The sequence below is a fragment of the Bicyclus anynana genome, chromosome 26, assembly GCF_947172395.1.
Source record: "Bicyclus anynana chromosome 26, ilBicAnyn1.1, whole genome shotgun sequence".
Lineage (NCBI taxonomy): Eukaryota > Metazoa > Arthropoda > Insecta > Lepidoptera > Nymphalidae > Bicyclus > Bicyclus anynana.
In genome coordinates this window covers 8,097,064-8,123,584 of record NC_069108.1, presented here as the reverse complement: position 1 = coordinate 8,123,584, position 26,521 = coordinate 8,097,064, and the positions used below count along the sequence as shown (strand labels likewise).

The window sequence follows — 26,521 nt, the reverse complement described above, 5'->3', positions numbered from 1 at the left end:
CCACCTAATTTTCACTACTCTTGCTCAAAACACTCATATTACCACTCCACAGCGGCGCTAAACAAGCATTTCAGCCTCTAGGGGTTAAAGTAATCTTGTTTTTTTTAATTCTTGTCTGTTACGAGTACTAGCCTGCTATAAAACGGAGAAGGTTTTATTCGAAAATAGAATCATTATACTTAAGTAAGGCCCTGATTGTTTTGAAAAATAAATAAATTAATTAAACAAATAAAAAAACCTGACTGCATAAATTATACAAAAAAACTGAAAAGAATAAAAACAAGCTCAGTCCAGAAGTGTAGAAAGCAATTAGAAAATAGTCGGCACCTATTTATATATAGCATAGAATGATTTTCGTTCACATTATTTACAGGTCCCGACTGTTTTCTAATTGCTTTCTACACTTCTGGACTGAGCTTGTTTTTTTATATAATCTATGCAGTCGGGTTTTTTATAGTTATGGAAATTTCACTGAGTTGGCAACACTGACGTGAGATGAAGTGAATGTATATGCGTATCCACCGTGTATGTAAGCCTTAGATAAATCACAAAATACTCTAATTCTAAGCGGATGATAAACACGTTAATCGTGATCGTTACTTTTGACATCAATGGAGTAAAGAAGTATCCTCTAGCAAGGCTAGGTAATTGGTCTGAGCATAAACAGATATATCTGTGGTGGCGAAAGTATTTTTTGACGTCTGTCTCTGTCGTCTATAGTCTGTGATATGTTTACGTAAATAGTAAGTAAACAATATACATATCACAGACTATACATTGCTCGTCATTACAATTAATTATAATATCTTCATTTGTCGTCTCTGTACAAGTGTACACTATCATTTGACGTGACGTTTGACGTTTGACTTGGAGAAAAAAATTGAGGATCTGAATACGAAAAAAATGTGTTGAATATCAAGAAAATTGGTTCCAATTGATAGATGTTTATTATAAATCAATAATCAGTATAAACTTTAAAATAAATTGTCTAAATCACCTTACACAAAAATTGAAATTCGTATCCGTGAAGCACAAACTACACCAAGATGCAGTGCTGCGTGCCTTTCTGCGTAAATACTTCAGACAATGCGGCAACATCTGAGGGAACAGGAATTACCTTTCATGAGTGAGTAGAATTATTGATTTGATGACTGAGCCATAACCGCCAATCTGACAAGCAGAATAACCATGTACTTAGCTTTAAGTATGACATTGTCTCACTCACTGTGCATTGACAATGAGTGATTGAGCTTTCTTAGTTACTTCATATCAGTAAGTAGTTGTGATCACTTGTAAAACTAATATTAAATTTATAATTCCAGAATCCTGTGTTTATAATATCATTATCTAAGCTGGATGTTGTGTGCTGTATTTGATTATTATCAGAACCTTGTATTTAATGTATCAAGACATGTTATAGCTGATAGTTTGGTTGTGTATATCCAGGTTACCCAGTGAAGAAAATCTCCAAGCAGCTGGGCTCAGAGCCCTCGGCACACAAGACCATCACCTACCCGACCCTGCTGTGGTCTGCTCGCAGCATTTTTTAGATGAAGACTTTTATATATCAAAGAGTTGTGTAAGGCAGATTCGCTCTAATGCTATACCTACAACAGTGCAGGTCAGTTATCACAATGTTTTTATTTGTGATTGTTAACATAGGAAGGGCTAAGACATACCTATAGCAGCATTACTCACATACAATCAGTAATGTAGAAGTAACTATTGGTATACTTACAGATGTGCATGATATGCCTGGACACTGACAGCAAGCTGTCTCTAATGAGTAAACACAAGTTGGAGAAGGCATATGAACAGCTAACTGGACTGTCTGTGAGTTGTCTAATGTTTCAAGTATGTGATGAAACAGAGGGAATTGTGATATCATGATAAGCTTTATTTGTATTTATATGTGTTAAAACCTTTAGAAGAAGATTTTTAGAAGATTCCTAAATTGATTTTTGACATATCAAGTGTATTAATTTTACTAAGACAGAGTGTGAGCCAGAGTTCAGACAGACAGAAACAATTCAATTCAATTCAATTCAGAAACAAGTGAAACACTGTTGTGTAATATAGTGTACACTCACAAAATATATCACAAAATGAATCCCCAAGTTCTATCTACTTCTCTTACCAAACCTGTATTTATAGTCTAATTCTGTACAGTTGTTTCAGTTGTGTCGTGGAGGAAATCTGAAGCAAACACTCTGTATGTTGTGTGCTCAGAGATTGATTAACTTCAGTAGATTTAGAGACTTGTGCTTGAGAGCCCATTCACTGATGACAGACTTACTTGCACAAGATGAATTAGTGAGTATTTAATAGTAATGGTTTCATTTACTTGTAAATCTGACAATCTTTGATCTTCCTACCTTTGGTGAGCTATCTGGTAAGAAGTAACACATTACTTTCAGATTACAATACAACATGTAGAACTGATGAACTGTGCAATGAAACATCTGAAGTTTAATTTGACACAAACCACATCAGCAACTAATCACTGTGACTTGTACATAGATCACACTGATGAAGAGGATCAGACAGCAGCAGAGGAATCTGTAGTGGGAGATGTTGCAACAGTTGTGGTAAAGACTGAAGACAATTCCAACAATGACTGTATTTCTACCAACAATTACTCTAATATAAGCATAAAGTTGGAAACATGTTCACTAGATGAAAATGTAAATGAATCACTTCATGCCAAAGTAGCAGCTTCCTGCACTACAGTTCCAGAACATGTGCCCGAAGCAGAGAATTTCATTAAGATTGAAAGTGTTACCTTTGGATGTACGCTTTGTTCCGAAGAGTTTATGCAAGAGAATAAATACTACGAACATATGAGCAAGCATTTCCAGGTGAGAGTTCATTTAAAAGAAGTACATGGCCTGTGCATATCTATCAAAGTAAAAGATATCATGGGCGTAGCTACCGCCGTATCTGGCATATCAACGATATGGGGCCCCCTGGACTACAGGGGTCCCTTACGTGTGAAGTTTATCTCTGGTGCTTCCTGGAAAAAAAAACAAAAGACTGCGTATAGAATTCCACTTCAGAACAAAATGACAAAAAAAGGAACTAAATCTTTATTTCCGGGTTCTAGGAGTGCGCTCAAAAGTAGGAAACATCCTACACATGATAAGTCACCGTAATAGTTATTTTAAGCCAGCACTTTTGTTTTTTTTTTTTTGAGAAATCTTTACCTTCCATTTGTATCTATTGGGCCTCCTAACTAATTTAGTTACAGGGCCCCACCAAGGCACGCTACATCACTGTCAACTAGGCTTAGTTTTACAAGTACTTTTGATATGTCAGGTCATGGTCAGTGATGATAATTTATGTTGAAAACTAAGTTAATGTTACTAGGGTTCCTAACGCGCTTTGGTCCAAGAAGATCCCACAATAAAATCAAACCCGTTTTATATTTGCTTATCAGCAGTCCACAATATTATGTAACTTCGAAATACTCTTATTATAATAATAAATATCAAAACAGCCTTTGATATACATGAGTTATGAGTTTGATATGTTTACAGTATGTCCCACTGAGGCTGAATGATGTCCCTCCCCCGGCTGCAGACTGCGCTCAGGCTTTAGGTGAGGGGCAAGTGGACTTGTTTGTTACTTTTTCTGTTTGCTATGGTGTTACATTAAAACCTATTGCTAAGTTCGTGAAGTTCAACGCTTGGGTTTGTTATATAGATGTCAGGTGCAACTCGAAATGTGGAGTGTTCTAGAGTATTACAATAATTAGCTTTATTGCCTAGACAGTATAAGAATTATAAGAAGACTATTTTGTTTCAGTCGCTCCACTGTCCGCGAGACTTGCGGCAAACAACGACTACAAAGTGCAGGCAACTGAAGAAACAGCTGCGACCCCGAAAAGTGAACAAATCCTTGAGACTGACATTGGCGAACCGGACAAGCAATCATCTCAGAGCGGCACTAAAGTATACACAGATGTAAATAGATTCACAAACTGTGTAGTACAGTTACATGATATTTTAAAGAAACCCAAGAAAACTGTACTAGATAAGAATCCACGAGTGAAAACCCACACTGGTGCGAAGCCTTATTCTTGTGAGATGTGCAATTATAAATGTACAAAAAAAAGTAATTTATTGCAACACATGAAAACTCACACTGGTGCAAAGCCTTTTTCTTGTGAGATTTGCAATTATAAATGTGCACGCAAACATCATTTATTAGATCACATGAAAACGCACACTGGCGAAAAGCCTTTTTGTTGTGAGATTTGCAATTATAAGTCAGCACGTAAACATCATTTATTAGATCACATGAAAACCCACACTGGCGAGAAGCCTTTTTGTTGTGAAATATGTAATTATAAATGTGCACACAAAAGTGATTTAAAAAAACATAAAAGGACCCACACTGGTGAATAGCCTTTTTCTCATGAGATATGCAATTACAAATCTGCAGAAAGATGTAATTTATTGCTACATAAGATGATAATGCACACTCACACTAAGCCTCAATCGATCGCTCGATGTGTGCGTTAAACACAAAAGCTTTAATCAATATTTTTCTAATTAAATATAATTATTGTATCCTAGACTCTTAAAGTACAAAAATCAAAGTGATTGAAGTCAAGATTAAACACATAAGTTTGCTATCTTTGTTTTACTGGATTCTCTCGCTAGTGACGCGCAGTCTATCGTCTACAAGTGCAGTAGCTAACCACCTCTTTAGGCTGCCAGTCCACCGAAGCGGAGCGAGGCATCGGAGCCAAGGAACTGAGAAATATTAACCAATAGGATTGCACAATGTCTCCGCTACTCTTAAGTGGACAGGAACTTGCGAGCTTGTTTAAAAAATCATGAAACCGGTAAGCGGAGCGGAGAAACAGTCTTTATTTTCACATAGTCTGCAACTCCGCTCCGCAACCTTGCTCCGCTCCGATGGACAGACATAGTACACAACTCCATTTCGCATTAGTCTTATTCTCCGCTTAGGTGGACAGACAGGAATACAGAAAGTGATGTTTACGCTATCTCTTATGTTGTAAAATGTATATCGAAAATAATCTTGTAAACTGCAGAACCAGTGGTGTGCACTCCACAGATGCAAACGTGCAGTGCTTACCCGGCAGTCTCCTCACAAACCTGTTTTGGAGAGGACTTTTGTCCAATTTGCTTACTCCAGTTAAAGACGTTGTGCACACCACTGAACAAAATTTAACAAGTATGTTAACTTTCAAATTGTTTAATTTACAGGTTCAAAATAAAATTAAAATAAAAGTTTGTAAAAAAAGTATTGATGTGTCATTATTATCAGCCTATATGAGTCTCTAAGTAATATATTCTTTGATCCACTATATAACTATGCCTAAGATAAATTATAAAATACTCTAATTCTAAACGGATGTTATAAACACGTTAGATCGTGATCATATACTTTTGACAATGGAATAACGTCTAGCAAGGCTAGATAATTGATCTGAGCATAAACAGATTTATCTGTGGTGGCGTGAGTATTTTTGACGTTTGTCTCTGTCGTATATCGTCTGTGATATGTTATGTTTATGTAGATAATTAATAATTACGTAGTGATTATATACTCTTTGGTTTTCTTCTATTTACAAAATAAAGCATCAGGGTGCGGTTTTTATTGTAAATTTAAATAATTTGAAAAATCAAGGAAATTGGTTATTATACATAAATGTTTAATAGTAAGTACAAACTTTCAAATAAATTGTCGAAATGACCTTACAGATAAATTTAAATCCGTAAAACACCAACTACACCAAGATGCAGTGCTGCGTGCCTTTCTGCGTAAATACTTCAGACAATGCGTCAACATCTGAGGGAACAGGAATTACCTTTCATGAGTGAGTAGAGTTATTTATCTAATGACTTTGAGCCACAACCGCCAATCTCACAAGCAGAGTAGCACACGCATACTCACAGATCTCAATTCCTTTAAATGTATCAGGACATGCTATAGCTGTTATTTTGGTTGTGTATATCCAGGTTACCCAGTGAAGATAATCTCCATGCTGCTTGGCTCAGAGCCCTCGGCACACAAGACCATCACCTGCCCGACCCTGCTGTGGTCTGCTCACAGCATTTTTTAGATGAAGACTTTTATATATCAAAGAGTTGTGTAAGGCAGATTCGCTCTAATGCTATACCTACAACAGTGCAGGTCAGTTGATCGTAATGTTTTTATTTGTGATTGTTAACATAGGAAGGGCTAAGACATACCTATAGCAGCATTACTCACATACAATCAGTAATGTAGAAGTAACTATTGGTATACTTACAGATGTGCATGATATGCCTGGACACTGACAGCAAGCTGTCTCTAATGAGTAAACACAAGTTGGAGGAGGCATATGAACAGCTAACTGGACTGTCTGTGAGTTGACAATATCATTGTTTCTACTATGTGTTATAACTGTGAAGGGAATTGAGATATTATCTCAGTACCTTAATTAGTATTTAGATGTCTGTGAATCTTTAACTAAAAAATAATAACAACAGATTTTAACAAATTAAGTGTAATAAATTTAATTTATTTTACCAAGACAGAGATTGAGTTAAAGTTCAGACAAAAATAAACAAGTGATGCACTGTTGTGTAATGTAGTGTGCACTCACAAAATATAACACAAAATGAATCCCCAAGTTCTATCTACTTCTCTTACCAAACCTGTATTGACAGCCTTTGCTTTGTTTCAGTTGTGTCGTGGAGGAAACCTGAAGCAAACACTCTGTGTGCTGTGTGCTCAGAGATTGATTAACTTCAGTAGATTTAGAGACTTGTGCTTGAGAGCCCATTCACTGATGACAGACTTACATGCACAAGATGAATCAGTGAGTACTTAGTAGTAATGGTTACATTCACTTGTAAACCTGACACACTTCACTGGTTCTTCTTAGCTTTGGTGAACCATCTGGTAAGAAGTAAATATATACTGTTTTCAGATTACAATAAAACATATAGAATTGATGAACTGCACAGCGAAACATCTCAAGTTTAATTTGACACGAACCACATTACCAGCTAATCACTGTGACTTGTACATAGATCACACTGATGAAGAGGAACAGACAGCAGCAGAGGAATCTGTAGTGGGAGATGTTGAAACAGTTGTGGTAAAGACTGAAGACAATTCCAACGACCTTATTTCTACCGACAATTACTCCAATATAAGCATAAAGTTGGAAACATGTTTACTAGATGAAGATATAAATGAATCACTTGATGCAAACACAGCAGTTTCCCGCACTACAGTTCCAGAACATGTGCCCGAAACAGAGAATTTCATTAAGATTGAAAGTGTTACCTTTGGCTGTACGCTTTGTTCTGAAGAGTTTATGCAAGAGAATGAATACTATGAACACATGAGCGAGCATCTCAAGGTGAGACTTGTTCACATCTCTACAGAAGTGGTATATGGGCTCACATACTATGTCCTCTGTGGACAGAAAAACATGTTTTAAGTGAGTTTTGTATTCGGCAGAATGCTGGAGACGTGTGCGAGCCTCGTGCAGCTGTGAGCCGCAGCGGTGACTCACTCGTGCTGCAGAACAAGTCAGTATACAACGACCCTGCATGTGATGCATCACAAGTGTGCGAGCCTCGTGCAGCTGTGAGCCGCAGCGGTGACTCACTCGTGCTGCAGAACAAGTCAGTATACAACGACGCTGCATGTGATGCATCACAAGTGTGCGAGCCTCGTGCAGCTGTGAGCCGCAGCGGTGACTCACTCGTGCTGCAGAACAAGTCAGTATACAACGACGCTGCATGTGATGCATCACAAGTGTGCGAGCCTCGTGCAGCTGTGAGCCGCAGCGGTGACTCACTCGTGCTGCAGAACAAGTGAATTTTGTTTAAACTCCTATACAAAACTAACAGCTTTGCGTAGTATTTATTCAGTATGGTGCTCAGCAAGCAAACTCACATTCTGCTGCAATGTTTCACAGGACAGGAAGTCGGAGGCGGAATGATGTCCCTCCCCCGGCTGCAGACTGCGCTCAGGCTTTAGGTGAGGGGCAAGTGGACTTGATTGTTACTTTTGTGTTTACTATGGTGTTGGTATTGTTACATTGAAACTTATTTCTGAGTTCGTCGGGTTTGTGATGTAGGTATAACGTTGAAGATAGATGAAACTCGAGTGTTCTAATAGTCGTATTGTGTACCGCCGATATAGACTGGGAGCGATGGACTGCAGCTGTTGTGCATCTGTCGAATCTTATTGTATAGACAGATGTGTGGGGCGTCTGCGTCGGTCACGGAGGTCGACATCTTGAGTTACACGGCAACTCACAGTAATACACTGTGAGTTGCCGTGTAACTGTTTAATGTTTGCTCAATTATTCAGTATTGGTAAATATTGCGGGAGCGACGTTCAGGCGCACAGATAGTAGAAGTAGAGCTGTCGCAAAGGTTTGTCGGAGGAAATTATATGAAGACTGTTTTGTTTCAGTCGCTCCACTGTCCGCGAGACTTGCGGCAAACAAGGACCACACAGTGCAGGCAACTGAAGAAGCAGCTGCGACCCGGAAAAGTGAACAAATCCTTGAGACTGACATTGGCGAACTGGACAACCAATCATCTCAGAGCGGCACCAAAATATATACAGACATAAATAGATTCACAAACTGTGTAGTACAGTTATATGATATTTTCAAGAAACCGAAAAAACCTGTACCAGATAAGAAACCACGCGTGAAAACCCACACTGATGCAAAGCCTTATTCTTGTGAGATGTGCAATTATAAATGTGCACGTAAACATCATTTATTATATCACATGAACACTCACACTGGCGAAAAGCCTTTTTCTTGTAAGGTTTGCAATTATAAATGTACAATAAAAAGTAATTTATTGCGTCACATGAAAACGCACACTGGCGAAAAGCCTTTTTCTTGTGAGATTTGCAATTATAAATGTGCACTCAGAGGTGATTTAAAAAGACATAAAAGAATCCACACTGGCGAAAAGCCTTTTCCTTGTGAGATTTGCAATTATAAATGTACACGTAAACGTCATTTATTGAATCACATGAAAAGGCACACTGGTGAGAAACCTTATTCTTGTCAGATTTGCAATTATAAATGTATACAGAAACATCAGTTATTACATCATATGAAAACGCACACTGGTGAGAAACCTTATTCTTGTCAGATTTGCAATTATAAATGTATACAGCGACGTCAGTTATTACATCATATGAAAACGCACACTGGCGAGAAACCATTTTCTTGTTAGATTTGCAATTATAAATGTGCACATAAACCTAATTTATTGCAACATATGAAAACACACACTAGTGAGAAGCCTTTTTGTTGTGAGATATGTAGTTATAGATGTGCACGCAAAGGTGATTTAAACAGACATAAAAGAACGCACACCATCATCAGAAAGATCTCACATCTGCAGAAAGATGTAATTTATTGCGACATAAGATGATAATGCACACTCACTAACAGCCATATTTATAGACAAGTAAAAGTCTTTACTTAAGCAAAAGTAATTGCTTAAACAACGATTTTCATTCTATAGTCTACTAAACGGCAGAAGTAAGCAATGCAATAATTAAGAATTCTTAGCTAAGTAATAGTCACGATTTTCTTTATTTAAGAATAGTCTGTCGAGTGTTTTAAAACAATTTGAGGTAAGTATTCTATCATTTGTGCCTGTGACGTGGAACACTTGTGAATTTGTAAAATATTTCAACAGTTTGCTTACGTACATATTTATTTGTTGTTTTGTTCTGTGTACGTAAATAATATGGATAATATAGAGAATTTGTTTTCACTTGTGGACAGTATTGATATTGATGTTTTGCGGGAAGTTGATGAAAGAATTAATATTCCTGATACTAGAATGCCGAAAAAATACCTTCTAGATATGGACCCACTTAAACTTGACTATTTTTCTGATCAAATGTAATTATTGTATCCGAAAGTGCCGCAAGTGTTGATACACTCTAAAGTGCAAACAGAAGTTACAGTTGTAAACTATTGACAACTGTACGAAGTGCAACTCTCTGCGCTGCTGCTAAAATCAGTTGAACGTTCCAGATACTAGGCTAGACAGATAAAAATTAAAAAATGTTACATATACAATATACATACACTATCGAATAATAGCCAGAATCTTTGAATAGCAATGAAAACTCGATTTTCGAAAAATGGTGTGAATTAAAAAAGTTTATTTCAATCAGTAACAAATAATTAAAGGCTAGTCTTCTTTTAAGAGTTGTACACTCCTGTGACAGAAGACGCCGCTCTTCCATAACAAGCCGTTATTAAAAATATTTATAATTCATCATAGTGGGTACAACAAAAAAAAAATCTAAAGACATAAAAACATGTGTGTGTGTGTGTGTCTTGGGTAATGTACTCGTATTATGTAATACGCTTCAGTAGAGATTCAACTATCTATCTCTTACATAATACTGGCCTGTGTATACTGGACGATGGACTGAAAAGCTGCTTCACTGGTATCCATGCGTTAAGTGCTGGCCTCACTGACACAGCAGGTATCAATTGGATTAGATTTGCGAGCGAGAAAAGTAGGTGCTTTAATAACAAAATTAAAAAAAAATGTTAAATGTATGAAATATACTTTATTGTACACCAAAAAGAATAATAACAAGCAAGAAGTTAACTTAAAAAGTAATGTACAATTGGCGGCCTTATCGCTAATGAGCGATCTCTTCCAGACAACCAATCGAAAAAGAGAAAATAAATACAAGGAATAATGAATAATGACGGGTGTACACATAAAAAGAAAAGTAGAAAATACATGACACTTAGATAATATATAAATCAAAATATACATACTTATAACAAGTTGCCATACTTAAAATCGTAAATTATTAAATGTACATTCTATATACTGAATTCATCATCAATCATACTAAATTAAAGTTCACAGCAGGTCCAAACTGGAGAAGGGTCGCATTAGAAAGAGAGTGGAAGTCGCTGGAGGAGGCCTATGCCGAAAGGCACACTATGCCTATATAGGAGACATTCTTTAAAAAAAAAAAAACAAAATGTAATGTATATATTGTAATTTCTTAACGCAGTATAAAGGGCTTATTATTACTTTTATACTAAATTGACATTAATAATTAGACAAATTTGTATTATTTTGTATTTGTAATTTGTATTGGTTATTGAAATAAAGGCTGTTATTTTTCCTCTCATTTATTTATTTATCTTTCTTTTTTTTTAATTTTTAACAATAATTATATAAAATGAAATGTGCCAAGTATAATGAAATTTCTAGAACTACACCGGGTATCAACATTTTCACAACTCTTACTATTAAATCAAACTAATTTATTTATTTCTTTATATAATACATATAAATCACGTAATACAATATACTCTAAATAGGTTATTTAATTGATATTTTAATAATATATTGCAATACATACCCACATACCTACAATAACTGGATAGGTGTACTCGCGAAGACAGTTGAACAAAGAATGAAGATTGAAGGCCACCGCCCACCACTATGACAGCCAGCATCTTCTTATATAGCCAGACGAGTCAGAGATTTTGCCGCCATACTGGCGGAAGTCATTGTTCAAACTCTGTTCATTACATTCAGTAGCCATCTTGGCGGAAGTCATTGTTCCACCATGCTCATTATATTAATTAAATAAAAATGGATAAACATAAATGATATTGAATCTATTATTAACAATTGCTAGCCAATAGCTAACACTACGTATTTAAAAATAAGCTACATGTCCATTTTACACATAACTAGCGGACGCCCGCGACTTCGTCCGCGTGAAAATCGATGTAAACTACCCCTACTTCAACCCCTATTTCACACCATAAAGTATAATAAAGAGTCCACTTATCATTTTACATTTACAAATGTACCTTGAAAGTTGAAGGAATTTCCATACAAACTTTACACCCATAGTTTACTGCTTTCTCATTTTATTTTCGCGACAAACAGTATCCTTATTATTAATTAATACCTTCTTCGTAATAAGGTCACAAATCGTGGCAAGTTTAATTTTTTTTAGTTTAATGTATTTTTCTGTTTGTTTTATTAATAATTGTATTCAATTAATTTGTTTTTTATGCTATTGTTTCAAAATTGGACACTATTATTTTTATATTATTAATTTACTTTGACATTTTAGTCTTTCCTATAATTTTGACATATAATCAATTAAATGTTGACATATAATTATGTAAATGATATGTGCGCCTATTATTTATTATGTTTAACTTAATTATTTCATGTGACATGTTGTATTTTTAATGTTTAATATTGTGCGTATTGGCGTGCTTTATATAAATAAATAAAGAAATAAATAAATATAAAAAACAAAACACTATTAAAAATTAAAAAAAAACCCTGAACGCTTTGATGCATACAGTTTGAGGTCATCCATGTAAAGCTAGATGTAAAGCAAGTGAGATATGAGCTCACCACCCCTGCGAAGGCGAAAGCAGTAAATATGTCCCTTGGGCGAAAGCCTAGCCCTGAATCCTGCAGTAAAGTACTGAGAGCTAGGCAAAACCATAAAGGGCTCAAACTATCGCCCTGAAAAATACCTCGCCTAATCTCTATCGCTTCATTCGATTCAGAACACTCAGAAGCGCCTGGATGACGAAGGACTGTCATCCACTGTCTCATACATAACTCAAGAAAAAAGCAGTGTTGCATCGACCTCATACAACCGCATGACCTCCATGAGCCGTGAATGAGGCACTGAATCATAGACTTTCTTATAGTTTATCCAGGCAGACGTGAGATTTTTTCTGTTTCGCCGAACCTGTTGGCAAATAGCAGTGTCCATAGAGTACATTGAATATAGGGTATAGAGTCCTCAGATGCCATCTCCGCTTAGCGCCATCATGTGAGCAGATAGAGAACTACACCAATTATAATATATACCCATAAGTATAAAATGAGCGTCGAATTACGTATATATACCTATATCCATAGAGACATAAACATAATGTTTACATAATAGTATTAACTGTTCTTTAATTCTATTATTTTATTTAGGAATTCGGATACAAATAATAAAAACACAAATGGGATACATATAATTATTTATTGTTTCTCCTTTTGTGAACATAAACAACTCCGTCTCTTTGAATAGAGTCATCTTCGTCAAAACCTCTAGTGGTACCCCTTAACAATATATTTGTTGACTTACACCAATTAAATGTAAAAAATCTGCACGAAAAAATAAAAAAAGAACTCTACTAAATCCCAAGACAAGACATATATAACAGAGTTCTCGGAATCCAAAGTAAAGCACAGGTTAAAACGGTTTATAACAGTCACCAAAATCCATAAAAAAAGCCAGGTCGTCGGGAAAGATCAATGCAAAAAAACACCATGAAGAAAGCAGCAGAAATAAAACCGTTTCGTCTACAAAATGTCACAAGCCGCACAAGGTTATAATTTTTTTTTAATACCTGGCTTAAGATTACCTCAGAATCCTGCTGGTCAAAGTGCCTTAAAGCGCCATCTATTGCGCAAATAGGCTGAGGTCGTAATGTACAGACTGATTACACCCTGGCAGTGTCCATGAGGAGAAGTTCCTTTGTACCACGAGACCGGGCCTTACATCCATTCTGTGTTGGGGCCAAAAAATTATTTGCATTTATATAAGCATCGTTAATTTTGATGACATAAAGGCTATTATTATTATTACATAATATTGTGTTACTAAAAAACAGACATTTAATAAAAAGTATAATTTCAAAATCTATTACGTAACGCGAATCTCAACACTCAGATTTATGTAACATCACGGATTCACTTTCGGCTTCGGCTTAACTTGCCAGATTGAGCTCCAGTGACGCCCTGCGCCCATGAGTATTAGTGTTCTGTGCGCCCATGGCTACAGGGCTAAAGGCCCTATGCCTATGTATTAGTGTTCTGTGGGCCCTGTACCGAATCGTAAATCTATGGTGGGCCCTATAGCCTAGTACAGGGTAGGCGAACCAATGGCACGCGTGCCATTGATGGCACGCGACACAATATTTTGGGCACGTCGCCGATCATAAAACATGTGTAAAGTATGTATTTGACATAAATTATTTGTCATCTAACCTGCAGCAACAGAAGTCACACTAATTTTACAATAATTTAATTTATGCGTGTAATAAAAACATTCCAAAATGTACCTCTTTTGTTTACTTTATTTCATAAAGAGTTTTGATAGTATTTATTATTGTTATTCTCCAAATAATCAGAAAGTCAAAATTATTTGATGGCACGCCAATGACCCCATTAAACATTTTTTAGAAAAAATGGCACGTTGATGCATAAAGGTTCGCCTACCCTGGCCTAGTAGGTTGATATTGATGACCGATGTTTGGGTTTCTTTAACACGGGCTCGTATTGATAAAGTACATTAGAGAGTAATCTCGTTTTTAACCGACTTCAAAAAGGAGGAGGTTCTCAATTCGAGTCTATTATTTTTTTCTTGTATGTATGTTACGCGATTACTCGAAGGCGCCTGGAACAATTTGAGTAATTCTTTTTTTTTTATTTGAAAGGGGTCCTGACTGACTCTACTTTTACAGCGGGCGGACGAAATCGCGGGCGTTCGCTAGTTTAGAATATGGACCTGTTTCGCACTCAAATTCACCAACAAAAATGTGTCGTTTTTTGAGGGGTCGAGGTAAACTCACACATCGAAAATATGTAACACCATTAAATGTATTCTGTGTCCATACTCTGTGTGCCATTAAATGTATCGGAGAGAAGTCATCCCCCTCAAAAAACGACAGACTTTTTTGTTGGTGAATTTGAGTGTGAAACAAGTCCATTCTTTTTAATCTAAGGTCTGTGTCATTTGATTTGACGACCGACGTTTGTGTTTTACTAATTTATAGTGATCTGTGGCTTGTATTTACTTTACTTCACAGATCAATAGACGTCTTTACCATTTGTGGTCTGTGGTCTTTACTTTTTTGTTTGTGATTGTGTAAATATGTTCCTTGATTGTGTCAGCGGATATGTTCCTTGGTCAGCGGTGTCAGCCCAAAATTAAAAACTAATAGAGGTTATGTTGTAAGTGTAATAAAAATACAAAATAAAAACTACAATGGCACCTTTAAATTTCAATTTAAAAGAACTAGACGATAAAACTGTAGACGGAATTGTGAAATTTGTGTCTATGGTAAGAAGTGGGTAAGTAGAATTGCTACTATTCTAAATACAAATAAATTCCATATTATGTGAATGGAAGGTTCGAATAATGGTGAAGGTAATACAAATACATTAGCCTAAACAAGCCGTGAATAGTTATAATTTTTTTTACCTGTGTTTGAAATATAAAACTAAAATTTGCAATTTGTAGTGACAAGAAAATGATATATAATATGTTCTCTATTTAAAACAGACGTTCACAAACTTTCAAGAAAATGGAACATAAACTGAATAAATATAAAACCTTATCAAATGATAATAAATCAAATACACTATACATATATATACCTATTTATATATGATGGCGGAGCTGACTTAGTTACACTTCTGATAACAGGGAATATTACTAAATTCTACTTCTGATAACGGAGAAGCCGTAGCCTCAGAGCAGGTTCTAAGCTTTTCGTGCAGTGCTGGACTTACCAGCAGGCTAACTAGGCTGGAGCCTAGGGCGGCAGATTTTAGGGGGCAGCAAATTTAACCCAAAAACCTTTACAGAAATAAAGAAAATGTAACCATAATGTTAATATTTTAGTTCTGCACGTCCGCGGCATGCGCCTCCAACTTTTCAGTTGGAGGTGAATTTTAAGTGCATCTGCATTGAGCCAGCGGTGGACTATTGGCCTAAACCCTCACATTCTGAGAGGAGACTCGTGCTCAGCAGTGAGCCAAATATTGGTTGATAATGATGTTAGGATCTGTAGGATTCATGAATCAAACAGTAGCTTTACCTGTTATATTATAGCAGATACCCATTTTAATGTAGATCCTTTTGCAGTTCTAGAAAGGCCAAGGTCTTTAGGCATGTTATAGAGAGATTTTGCTGGTAATCCTCTCGCACCTACTTCTACGGCGTACAGACTAACTATATAGCCATTTTTAGTTAGTTCATTTGTTAGGTCATAATATTCATTCACGTTTATATTGAGGTCCTTTGGAATGTTAGTCTCCCCCACTGCCAGAGACATTGTCATGTAGAGACTGTGTGGGTGTGGCTTTTCATCCTCCTAACAAGTTAGCCCGCTTCCATCTTAGATTGCATCATCACTTACCATCAGGTGAGATTGTAGTCAAGGGCTAACTTGTAAAGAATGACAAAAAAAAATAATTGTTTTGATTTGATCTAACGAAAATTGGATATTAACAAATTTTATTTTTGTAGGAAATTGCACGGATCAAAAAATATTGCAATAGCAACAGTGGATCTTCTAGAACAAATTATCAGTGATGCTGAGAACACCAATGCTCTGTAAGTTACAAAAACAGATTAACCGCTCATCTGTTGGCGGCCATTTTGTGCAAAATCATGGTTCCTGAGATTTGCGAAAACTGATGATTTTGATGATATGAATGTTTGTTACTCTTTCACGCCTCGACTACTGAACCGAATTAGCTGAAATTTGGTATTTAGATATATTATAGCCTGGATTAACACATAGACTACTTTTTATCCCGGAAAAATCCATGGTTCCCGAGGAATTCGTGAACAACTAAATTACACACGGACGAAATCGCGGGCGTCCTCTAGTAATTAATAATTCATTTAGAGGTTATATTACAACTATATTAATAGCATAATAAAAGTCATGTTTATTAAGCAAAATTACAACTAATACACATAATTAAAAGATAAAATTAATACTAGCTGATGTCCTCGACTCTGTCCGCTCTTAGACCTCCTTTTGACTATAAAGGTGGTCTAAGCGTACGTCTCCTTTAAACTTTGAACTACCTCCTCGCAAAATTTCAACTTGGTACTTCAATCGATTTATGAGATACTAGCACACGCCCGCGACTTTGTCCGCGTGGAATTTAGTTTTTCACAAATCCCTCGGGAATCATGGATTTTTCCGGGACAAAAAGTAGCCTATGTGTTAATCCATGCTATAATATATATCAATACCAAATTTCAGCTAATTTGGTTAAGTAGTCGAGGCATAAAAGAGTAAGAAACATTTATATCATTAAAATCATCAGTTTTCACAAATCTCGGGAAATCATGGATTTATTCGGGATAAAAAGTAGTCTACGTGTTAATCCAGAGTAAAATCTATTTCCATTCCAAATTTTAGCCAAATCGCTTCAGTAGTAGCGGCGTTATAGAGTAACAAACATCCAAACATACATACAAACTTTCGCGTTTATAATATTAGTAGGATCGTGATGAGCGCTTAGCGATGATGACAGCTTTTAACTGTCATCAATGCTTGTGTGCTCAGGGCGCTGATCAGCAGAGTGCGCGCGGCGGGCCGGCGACTGGCCACGGCGCTGCCCGCCGAGCTCTCCGCGCACAACATGGTGCGCCGCGTGCTGCGCGCCGTGCGCGACGAGCAGCGCGCGCTCGCCGACCAGGTGCTGTACTGTGACGTCACCGCTCGCGACTCGAGCCGAGCTCTCCGCGCACAACATGGTGCGCCGCGTGCTGTAGTGTGACGTCACCGCTCGCTGTAACGCGTCACGTCATTTGCAGAGCGTGGAAGGCGCAGGGGAGTCCCTCCAGCGGCTGGTGCTGGCCACGCCGCGCCGGCGCGCCACGTTCGGCCCCTCCGCCGCCGCGCAGGACCTGCGCGAGCCCATCCGCGACCACATCGCAGAGGTGAGAGCTGCTGAGACAGCGCAGACGTCTGCAGGGTCATTGTGTATCTCGGTGTGCCGTTCAAATGAAGTCACTAGTCACTGAAAAGTTTTTCGATATATTTTCGTTTAAGCAATCATCTAACATCGAATTTTTTCATTACATAAGAATCTTTTCATTTTACGTAAAGTGTCGTAGTTGGTAATATAGAAGTCATAGTAAAAGGTAATAAAATTATATCAACAAAACACCCTCATTTACGTAATTTCATTGAAATAATGATATTCGATGATCATTGCCATTTGATGTAAAATGACGTAGTCATGGTCATTTCGTTGAAAGCGCCAGTCACAAACCGATGCCTTGTAGCGAATGACGTTACAGTTTATGATTGGCGTTTGCGGTGACGTGATATAAACACATCACTGCAAACGCCAATCACGCTTATCTCTATGAATGACGTCACTTGCTAATGTGTTGTGTTTTGGCGGCAAAAATTTTACTATTACAATTACGAGATTATTTTCACAAATAAAAATTTGATTAGAGTTTCTAGGCATCTAAACTGCCTCTATGCAAAAAATCTTCTTAGTTTTGTACAGCAGGCGAGTAGCCTATGCTTGGAGTTTATCTGTGTGTATAAATCAGAAATGAGGAGATCCGCAAAAGGATCAAAGTTACCGATATGCCCATATGTTGATTATGCAATGTACATACTAAGTATTTTTAGTAATATAATTATAAAATGTTTACTTATAAAATTGTCATTTGAATCATTAAAAACTTAATAAATAATTTGCATGCCAAATTGGCAATATACATTTACCGTCTACATCTACCGACCACCTGTATAAATAATGCGTGTATCTGCAAATAAATTGATTGATTGATTGATTGATTGATTGATTGATTGATGCAACTGTCATGTCAATCTTAACTGAAATGATACTCCGAGGAATGTCATTCCAGTTGCGTGCGGAGCTGGACGCCAGCACGTCGTCGATCTGTTCGCAAGCCAAGGAACACGTGCACGCGGACGAGCTGCTGCTGACGTACGGCGCCTCCGGCCTGGTGGAGAGGTTCCTGCGCGCCTCCGCCACCAAGCGCTTCCGGCTGCTGCTGGCTGAGGGCACCGAGCTCGCTGAGGTGGGTGACGTGGCTATAGCTGGACGTAACACCCGCTGCTAATGGAGATAGAAGTAGCGTACATAATGGAAACCTATTAAGAGTTGTTTATTGTGATTGAACTAAGAAAATAGCTAATGGTAAGCAGTCTTGAAAAGCAGGGAGAAAAAAGATATACCTTAAAATACCCTATATACAGGGTTACAGGTTAAGTCGACCTAGATCCTTTAGGGGGTTATAGTTTCCATCATTTCTGACTAATGGAATGGTATGGAAGACCCTACCCCAAAATTGAGAATTTTTAAGTTATAGCACATTTAAGATTTTTAGAAAAAAATCCGACTTTTTGTCCATTGACCATGTTTTTCGCGAATTTGTGGCTTTATTTTATTTTTCTTTGTGATTTTTGCATTCTAGATGAATTATTTCATTATTTTAGTCACTAAAACAGTAGCTATATGAATCAATTTGGCTGTAGCAGACGATTGAAGTTTTAAAATGGAACAATTTAGTTGAAAATATTATTTTCTTTTAGCATCTTATAAAATAGTAGTTTTAATTAATACAAATGTATGAGTGTACGACACTTCTGAGTGTGACTCCCACTTTCGCCAACCTCCTTTCAAGTTTCTCTTTCATGTATTATTTTATTTTAGACAGAAGTTTTACTTTGTTAACACAGCATTTAGCTTATAAGTTTTGTATAATTGTTTCTTTTTGTTTGCGACAGAGTCACGCGATGGCCTCCCGCTTGGCCGCGGCGGGCGTGTCGGTCACTGTCATCAGCAGCGCTGCCGTGGGCGCGCTCATGCCTCGAGTCAACAAGGTATTGTTTGTGTGACAGAGCCACGCTATGGCCGTGTCGGTCACTGTCATCAGCAGCGCTGCCGTGGGCGCGCTCATGCCTCGAGTCAACAAGGTATTGTTTGTGTGACAGAGCCACGCTATGGCCGTGTCGGTCACCGTCATCAGCAGCGCTGCCGTGGGCGCGCTCATGCCTCGAGTCAACAAGGTATTGTTTGTGTGACAGAGCCACGCGATGGCCGTGTCGGTCACCGTCATCAGCAGCGCTGCCGTGGGCGCGCTCATGCCTCGAGTCAACAAGGTATTGTTTGTGTGACAGAGCCACGCGATGGCCGTGTCGGTCACCGTCATCAGCAGCGCTGCCGTGGGCGCGCTCATGCCTCGAGTCAACAAGGTATTGTTTGTGTGACAGAGCCACGCGATGGCCGTGTCGGTCACCGTCATCAGCAGCGCTGCCGTGGGCGCGCTCATGCCTCGAGTCAACAAGGTATTGTTTGTGTGACAGAGCCACGCGATGGCCGTGTCGGTCACCGTCATCAGCAGCGCTGCCGTGGGCGCGCTCATGCCTCGAGTCAACAAGGTATTGTTTGTGTGACAGAGCCACGCGATGGCCGTGTCGGTCACCGTCATCAGCAGCGCTGCCGTGGGCGCGCTCATGCCTCGAGTCAACAAGGTATTGTTTGTGTGACAGAGCCACGCGATGGCCGTGTCGGTCACCGTCATCAGCAGCGCTGCCGTGGGCGCGCCCATGCCTCATTATTTAACAATAACAAGGTATTGTTGAGTCAACAAGGAATTAATGAACTATTTAAGAACATTTAAAACTGTCAACTAGCCTATTTTTAATCTTTTTGTCAAGCTATAAATTGCCGGGTGGTTGGGAGGGCTTGGACCGGGAATGACCATTCTGTGGCAGAGACTAAAAACTAAAGAGGTCACGGCCGTTCGTTTTTTTTTTTTAAATAAAGGTTTTTTTTATTTCTTTACGTAGGTGGTGGTCGGAGCCCTAGGCGCGCTGTCGGGGGGCGGAGCGCTGGCGGCGGCAGGGCTCCTGGCCGTGACCACGGCGGCCGCGCACAGGGCTGTCTCCGTGAGTAGTCTCCACTTAGTACCGTAGATGTTGACCCCTCTGGTAGTGGTAGTGCTCTGGTTGTCAACAGAGAGGTCCTAAATTCAATTCTCATGAACACATTTTTTTTTTTATTCTTTACAAGTTAGCCCTTGACTACACTCACCTGATGGTAAGTGATGATGCAGTCTAAGATGGAAGCGAGATAACTTGTTAGGAGGAGGATGAAAATCTTAAGTATACTAGCCAATAAATACTTTGAATTTATAGCAGTTTGTATAATAGATAAAAAAATACTGTAAATTGATAGCAGTTTGTCTAATAGCCAATAAATACTGTGTTTTTGTAACGGCTTGTATACAAGCTAAAATATACGGTGCTGTTTTAATTAATAGCAGTTTGTATACAAGCTAAAAAATACTGTGAATTTATAGCAGTTTGTATACCTAATTGCCAAAATATACTGTGAATTTATAGCAGTTTGTATACCTAATTGCCAAAATATACTGTGAATTTATAGCAGTTTGTATACCTAATTGCCAAAATATACTGTGAATTTATAGCAGTTTGTATACCTAATTGCCAAAATATACTGTGAATTTATAGCAGTTTGTATACCTAATTGCCAAAATATACTGTGAATTTATAGCAGTTTGTATACCTAATTGCCAAAATATACTGTGAATTTATAGCAGTTTGTATACCTAATTGCCAAAATATACTGTGAATTTATAGCAGTTTGTATACCTAATTGCCAAAATATACTGTGAATTTATAGCAGTTTGTATACCTAATTGCCAAAATATACTGTGAATTTATAGCAGTTTGTATACCTAATTGCCAAAATATACTGTGAATTTATAACAGGTTGTCTATAATTTTAAAATATTTTTTATTTTTTATTTTATCTATAATAGAAAAAAGTACTGTAAATTTATAGCAGTTTGTCTAATAGCCAATAAATGATTAGCCTGTGATTTTATAACATTGTCTATTGTTTAATTAAAACAATTGTGCTCGTTCGTTTATGTTTCGATTTTATTAACTTTTAATCAATTATTAGATAGATGACTTTTAATGAAGATTTACAGTAATAGACGTATGTATGTGAGAGCCGTGACAGCCCAGTGGATATGACCTCTGCCTCCGATTCCGGAGGGTGTGGGTTCGAATCCGGTCCGGGGCATGCACCTCCAACTTTTCAGAACACATTAAGAAATTACATTTTAAGAAATTAGATATCACGTGTTTCAAACGGTGAAGGAAAACATCGTGAGGAAACCTGCATACCAGAAATTTTCTTAATTCTCTGCGTGTGTGAAGTCTGCCAATCTGCATTGGGCCAGCGTGGTGGACTATTGGCCTAACCCCTTTCATTCTGAGAGGAGACTCGAGCTCAGTAGTGAGCCGTATATGGGTTGATAACGAGAGACGACGATGTGTAGTATACAGTGAATTTGTATCAGTTTGTGTAATATGAACAGGTGATCGTCCTGTCGCCGCTGTACAAGCTGTCTCCCTTGCACGCGTGCGACCGCCATTTCACCTCTCTCGCTCCCGCGCACAAGGCGTTGCCCTACATGTAAGTAAAAGTGGTTATATATATATATATATATATATATATATATATACATATTTTTTTTTTGTTCTTCACAAGTTAGCTCTTGACTACAATCTCACCTGATGGTAAGTGATGATGCAATCTAAGACGGAAGCGGGCTAACTTGTTATGAGGAGGATGAAAATCCACACCCCTTTTCGGTTTCTACACGACATCGTACCGGAACGCTAAATCGCTTGGCGATATGTCTTTGTCGGTAGGGTGGTAACTAGCTACGGCCGAAGCCTCCCACCAGCCAAAAACATGTCGGAGGGTTGTATAATAGGCTAGTTGACACTGTTTTTAAAATGGTCATTAATACAAATCCTAATAATATTATAAACGCGAACGTTTGTATGGATGTTTGGACGTTTGTTACTCTATAACGCCGCTACTACTGAAGCGATTTGGCTGAAATTTAGAATGGAAATAGATTTTACTCTGGATTAACACATAGGCTACCTTTTATCCCGAAAAAATCCATGGTTTCCCGAGATTTGCGAAAACTGATGATTTTGATGATATGAATGTTTGTTACTCTTTCACATCACTTTTGACGGCCGCGTGGCGCAGTGGGTAGTGACCCTGCCTCTCTGCATCCACGGCCGTGGGTTCGATTCCCACAACTGGAAAATATTTGTGTGATGAGCATGGATTTTTTCCAGTGTCTGTGTGTATTTATACATTATATAAGTATTTATATGTAGTATATAATTGTATATGAATATTATAATATCAACTATCTTAGCACCCATAACACAAGCTACTCTGTATGTTTACTTTGGGGCTAGATAGTGATGTGTATTGTTTAAGTATATTTATTTATTTTATTTATTATTTACTCTTTTAAATCTTATAACTTTTATTATTTGTATGTACCTTACTAAATTAATATTGCTTATATTAAATTTGGAGCCGTGGTAGCCCAGTGTATATGACCTCTGCCTCCGATTCCGGAGGGTGTGGGTTTGAATCCGGTCCGGGGCATGCACCTCCAACTTTTCAGTTGTGTGCATTTTAAGAAATTAAATATCACGTGTCTCAAACGGTGAAGGAAAAACATCGCGAGGAAACCTATACACCAGAGAATTTCTTTATTCTCTGCGTGTGTGAAGTCTGCCAATCCGCATTGGTCTAGCGTAGTGGACTATTGGCCTAACCCCTCTCATTCTGAGAGGAGACTCGAGCTCAGCAGTGAGCCGAATATGGGTTGAACACTTGCAGGAGCTCGGAGAGCGCGGTGGCGAGCGTGGTGTGCCCGCAGTACGACCTGGTGCCGCCCGACCACATCACCCTGTTCATCACCAACCTGTGAGTTCATCACACACCTCATCACCACATCACCTTGTTACCCCAACACCTTATCACCTCATCACCACAATCAGCAAAGCAGTTCGGCAAACATAGTGATAATTGTAAATTAAATGTAAATGTAAATGTACAAAAAATGGTAATTTTCTTTGTTAAGTACTACACCAAATGGTAATTTTCCTTGTTAACTTATAGTGACAAATAGTAATTTTCCTTGTTAACTTATAGTGACAAATAGTAATTTTCCTTGTTAACTTATAGTGACAAATAGTAATTTTCCTTGTTAACTTATAGTGACAAATAGTAATTTTCCTTGTTAACTTATAGTGACAAATGGTAATTTTCCTTGTTAACTTATAGTGACAAATAGTAATTTTCCTTGTTCACTAATATAACAATTGGTAATTTTCTTTTTAACTGATATAACAGATGGTAATTTTCCTTGTTAATTAATCCTAAAGGTACTGTTAAACATGCTCTAAAGTAGCATGCTAAAAACGTGCTGTTTAGTTTGCTTCCATACGAACAAGCTTATCATCATGCTATTTTATGCATGCTATTTTTAAGTATGCTCCTGAATAAGCATGCTCAAAGCAAACATTCCAATGCTAATTTGTATCTATCGCTCCCTGTCTATAGTATCATGTTATATAGGGAGAGATGTAGGTGAAGAGAATACAGAATAGCAATGCTGATCGACTAGCATACTCAATAAGCAAACCTGTTCAGACGTAAAAGCACGCCTCCTTCCACTCGCGCAGCAAGTAGCATGCTCATAAACTGCACGACTGTTGATTCTTGAGCAAGCTCGAAATAAGCATGCTCATTATTAGCAATGTTGCGATACACATGCTAATAAGTAGCAACTGTTCAATAGTAGCATGCTTTCGTGCTTTAAATGAACATGTGTAGCTTAATTGAAATAAATTAATTTTAACTTTGCCTTTGGCTATGACAATTGGTAATTTCCTTGTTAACTAATATAACAAACGGTCATTTCCTTTCCTTTCCTTGTTCACTTATATTAATTAATAAAAGAACAAATGCTAAATAAATATTACCAGCAAAAACAAACAACAAATTACCAGCAAAATTAGCTGATAGAAATTTAAGTGTTGCTTTATTTAAAATTAAAATCAAAGAACTATTGTTAAAAAAACGGTATTACACTATCAAAGACTATTTAACTGACAAACAATAATAATTAACGTATAACGGACATAATAATAAATTAATAATTTTAACATCATAGTCATTAAGTAAATTTCTATAATTATAGTGAATTATAGAAAATGTAATTTAGTTATAAGATTATTTTTAAATTTGCATGCTATTTTGTAGCAAATTGTATGCCAACATTTATATCAAGATCTGTATTTAACAATTTGCAAATAAAGAATTATGAATTATGAAATATTCCTTGTTACAGCGGAGGCAGCTCCCCGTCCTACATCTACCGCTTGCTGTCAGAACTGTACGACCCGATAGACTATCAATTGTAATATATTTATAATATATAATGAGAATACTATTAAATATATATATCTTTATATTAAAACTAGTTTTTTTTTATGTCTGATTGACTTAACACGTTCGTTTCGGCACGAGGTCAATTGACCTCGTAAGTCTAGCATCTTCAAAGTTACGAGGTCGATGGACCTCGTACCACGACACAAAGTTTTAGTATGAGGTCAAAAAACCCCGTAATGCGCCAGAGTAAAGTATAGAAAAATCAGTGCCGCAGCGAACGTCTAGTGTCGTCAAGAGATACGAGGTCGAATGACCTCGTACCTCATGTTTTAGTATGAGGTCAAAAAACCTCGTATCGCACCTTTCAACCTTAAGCTTTGGGACACATCTGTGTAGAGTGTATAAAGGCAGGAAACACCTGTCTCTAGACTATTATAAAGGCGAAACTTTGTGTGTAAGTTTATTTTTAATAACAAAAAAATTAAAGTGGAGATGAAAGGAAGAGTTTTCAACTATTGTATTTTACCCATACTTACCTATGGCTCACAAACATGGTCATTAACAAAGAAAACTGCAATTAAAATGAAAGTTGCACAAAGGAAAATGGAAAGAGCAATATTAAATATTCGTCTTTTAGATAAATATACAAAAGAAGAAATCAAAAGGAAACTTCAAACAAAAGACGCAATAACTATGGCCATGAAAAATAAATGGAATTGGGCAGGACATATAATGCGAAGGAAGGACAACAGGTGGTCTACAGAAATTAATGCTTGGTGCCCAAGATATAACAAGAGAAGAAGAGGAAGACCATTATGTAGATGGAGAGACGACCTAGTAGAGTACATGGGCCCTACATGGCACCAAAAGACAAATCAAAAACTTTGGAGGAGTTTGGGGGAGGCCTTTGCCCGGAAATGGGATGGGTTATAAATTAAAAATATATATATATATATATATATATATATGCATATATAATAATAGTAATAAATAAATAACCAGGCTATAATAAATAAAAAATAAATGTTTGTTACTCTTTTACGTCTCAACTACTGAACCGATTTGGCTGAAATTTTTAATTGGTAGATTTTACCCTGGATTAAGACAGAGGCTACTTTTTATCCGGAAAATGTCATAGTTCCCGCGTGATTTGTGAAAACGGACGGAAGCGGGCTTGTAAATAAATAAATCTTTCTATAAGCGAAACACGGCCTCTGTCGCGCAGTGGTGTGCGCGGTGGATTTAGGGTCACGTGGTAAACAGTGGCTCATTAAAAACCTTTTATCGTAATTGGATGAAAATTCATACAGTTTTAGCTTCCTTACATTAAATGTGACATTTTTCAATACATGAACTATAAACATAAACGCACAAATAACAAA

General features: G+C 37.4%; 3 protein-coding genes across 8 annotated transcripts in view; all 3 read left to right on the top strand.

Annotated features, from left to right (window-relative positions):
* The first annotated feature begins 835 nt into the window (after positions 1-835).
* On the top strand, positions 836-5,277 carry LOC112054619 (oocyte zinc finger protein XlCOF6). 2 transcript variants are annotated; one of them, XM_052889807.1, is made up of 7 exons: positions 836-1,126; positions 1,447-1,621; positions 1,741-1,833; positions 2,179-2,313; positions 2,418-2,858; positions 3,537-3,597; positions 3,805-5,277. In XM_052889807.1, the coding sequence occupies exons 1-7, from the start codon at positions 1,047-1,049 to the stop codon at positions 4,404-4,406; spliced, it is 1,587 nt and encodes a 528-aa protein (XP_052745767.1). In that variant the 5' UTR covers positions 836-1,046; the 3' UTR covers positions 4,407-5,277. The 2 variants fall into 2 exon arrangements, with proteins under 2 accessions (XP_052745767.1, XP_023950232.2); XM_024094464.2 differs by having other exon boundaries at positions 2,170-2,313.
* A 134-nt stretch (positions 5,278-5,411) lies between these two features.
* On the top strand, positions 5,412-11,184 carry LOC112054617 (zinc finger protein ZFP2-like). 5 transcript variants are annotated; one of them, XM_052889794.1, is made up of 9 exons: positions 5,412-5,619; positions 5,736-5,851; positions 5,994-6,168; positions 6,289-6,381; positions 6,704-6,838; positions 6,950-7,387; positions 7,489-7,847; positions 7,952-8,013; positions 8,455-11,184. In XM_052889794.1, the coding sequence occupies exons 2-9, from the start codon at positions 5,772-5,774 to the stop codon at positions 9,237-9,239; spliced, it is 2,127 nt and encodes a 708-aa protein (XP_052745754.1). In that variant the 5' UTR covers positions 5,412-5,619; positions 5,736-5,771; the 3' UTR covers positions 9,240-11,184. The 5 variants fall into 5 exon arrangements, with proteins under 5 accessions (XP_052745754.1, XP_052745753.1, XP_052745756.1 ...); XM_052889793.1 differs by having other exon boundaries at positions 5,412-5,668; XM_052889796.1 differs by lacking the exon at positions 5,736-5,851 and having other exon boundaries at positions 5,412-5,692.
* A 3,823-nt stretch (positions 11,185-15,007) lies between these two features.
* Positions 15,008-26,521, top strand: part of LOC112054615 (uncharacterized) — a 92,147-nt gene continuing 80,633 nt past the window's right edge. Inside the window, exons 1-10 of the mRNA XM_052889812.1 lie at positions 15,008-15,167; positions 16,348-16,434; positions 17,405-17,537; positions 17,656-17,781; positions 18,730-18,906; positions 19,616-19,711; positions 20,681-20,779; positions 22,243-22,340; positions 23,583-23,669; positions 25,099-25,163. Of these exons, the coding sequence (XP_052745772.1) occupies positions 15,082-15,167; positions 16,348-16,434; positions 17,405-17,537; positions 17,656-17,781; positions 18,730-18,906; positions 19,616-19,711; positions 20,681-20,779; positions 22,243-22,340; positions 23,583-23,669; positions 25,099-25,163 (1,054 nt within the window). The 5' untranslated portion in view covers positions 15,008-15,081. The remainder of the gene's footprint in view (positions 15,168-16,347; positions 16,435-17,404; positions 17,538-17,655; positions 17,782-18,729; positions 18,907-19,615; positions 19,712-20,680; positions 20,780-22,242; positions 22,341-23,582; positions 23,670-25,098; positions 25,164-26,521) is intronic.

Excerpts from the sequence above, each read along its gene's own strand:
- LOC112054619 (XM_024094464.2), top strand. The coding sequence starts at position 1,047 with ATGCAGTGCTGCGTGCCTTTCTGCGTAAATACTTCAGACAATGCGGCA. Across the intron at positions 1,834-2,169 it reads AACAGCTAACTGGACTGTCT|TTGTTTCAGTTGTGTCGTGG; the intron begins GTGAGTTGTCTA and ends AATTCTGTACAG. Across the intron at positions 3,598-3,804 it reads AGACTGCGCTCAGGCTTTAG|TCGCTCCACTGTCCGCGAGA; the intron begins GTGAGGGGCAAG and ends ATTTTGTTTCAG.
- LOC112054617 (XM_052889794.1), top strand. The coding sequence starts at position 5,772 with ATGCAGTGCTGCGTGCCTTTCTGCGTAAATACTTCAGACAATGCGTCA. Across the intron at positions 6,839-6,949 it reads TACATGCACAAGATGAATCA|ATTACAATAAAACATATAGA; the intron begins GTGAGTACTTAG and ends TACTGTTTTCAG. Across the intron at positions 7,388-7,488 it reads ACATGAGCGAGCATCTCAAG|AATGCTGGAGACGTGTGCGA; the intron begins GTGAGACTTGTT and ends TGTATTCGGCAG.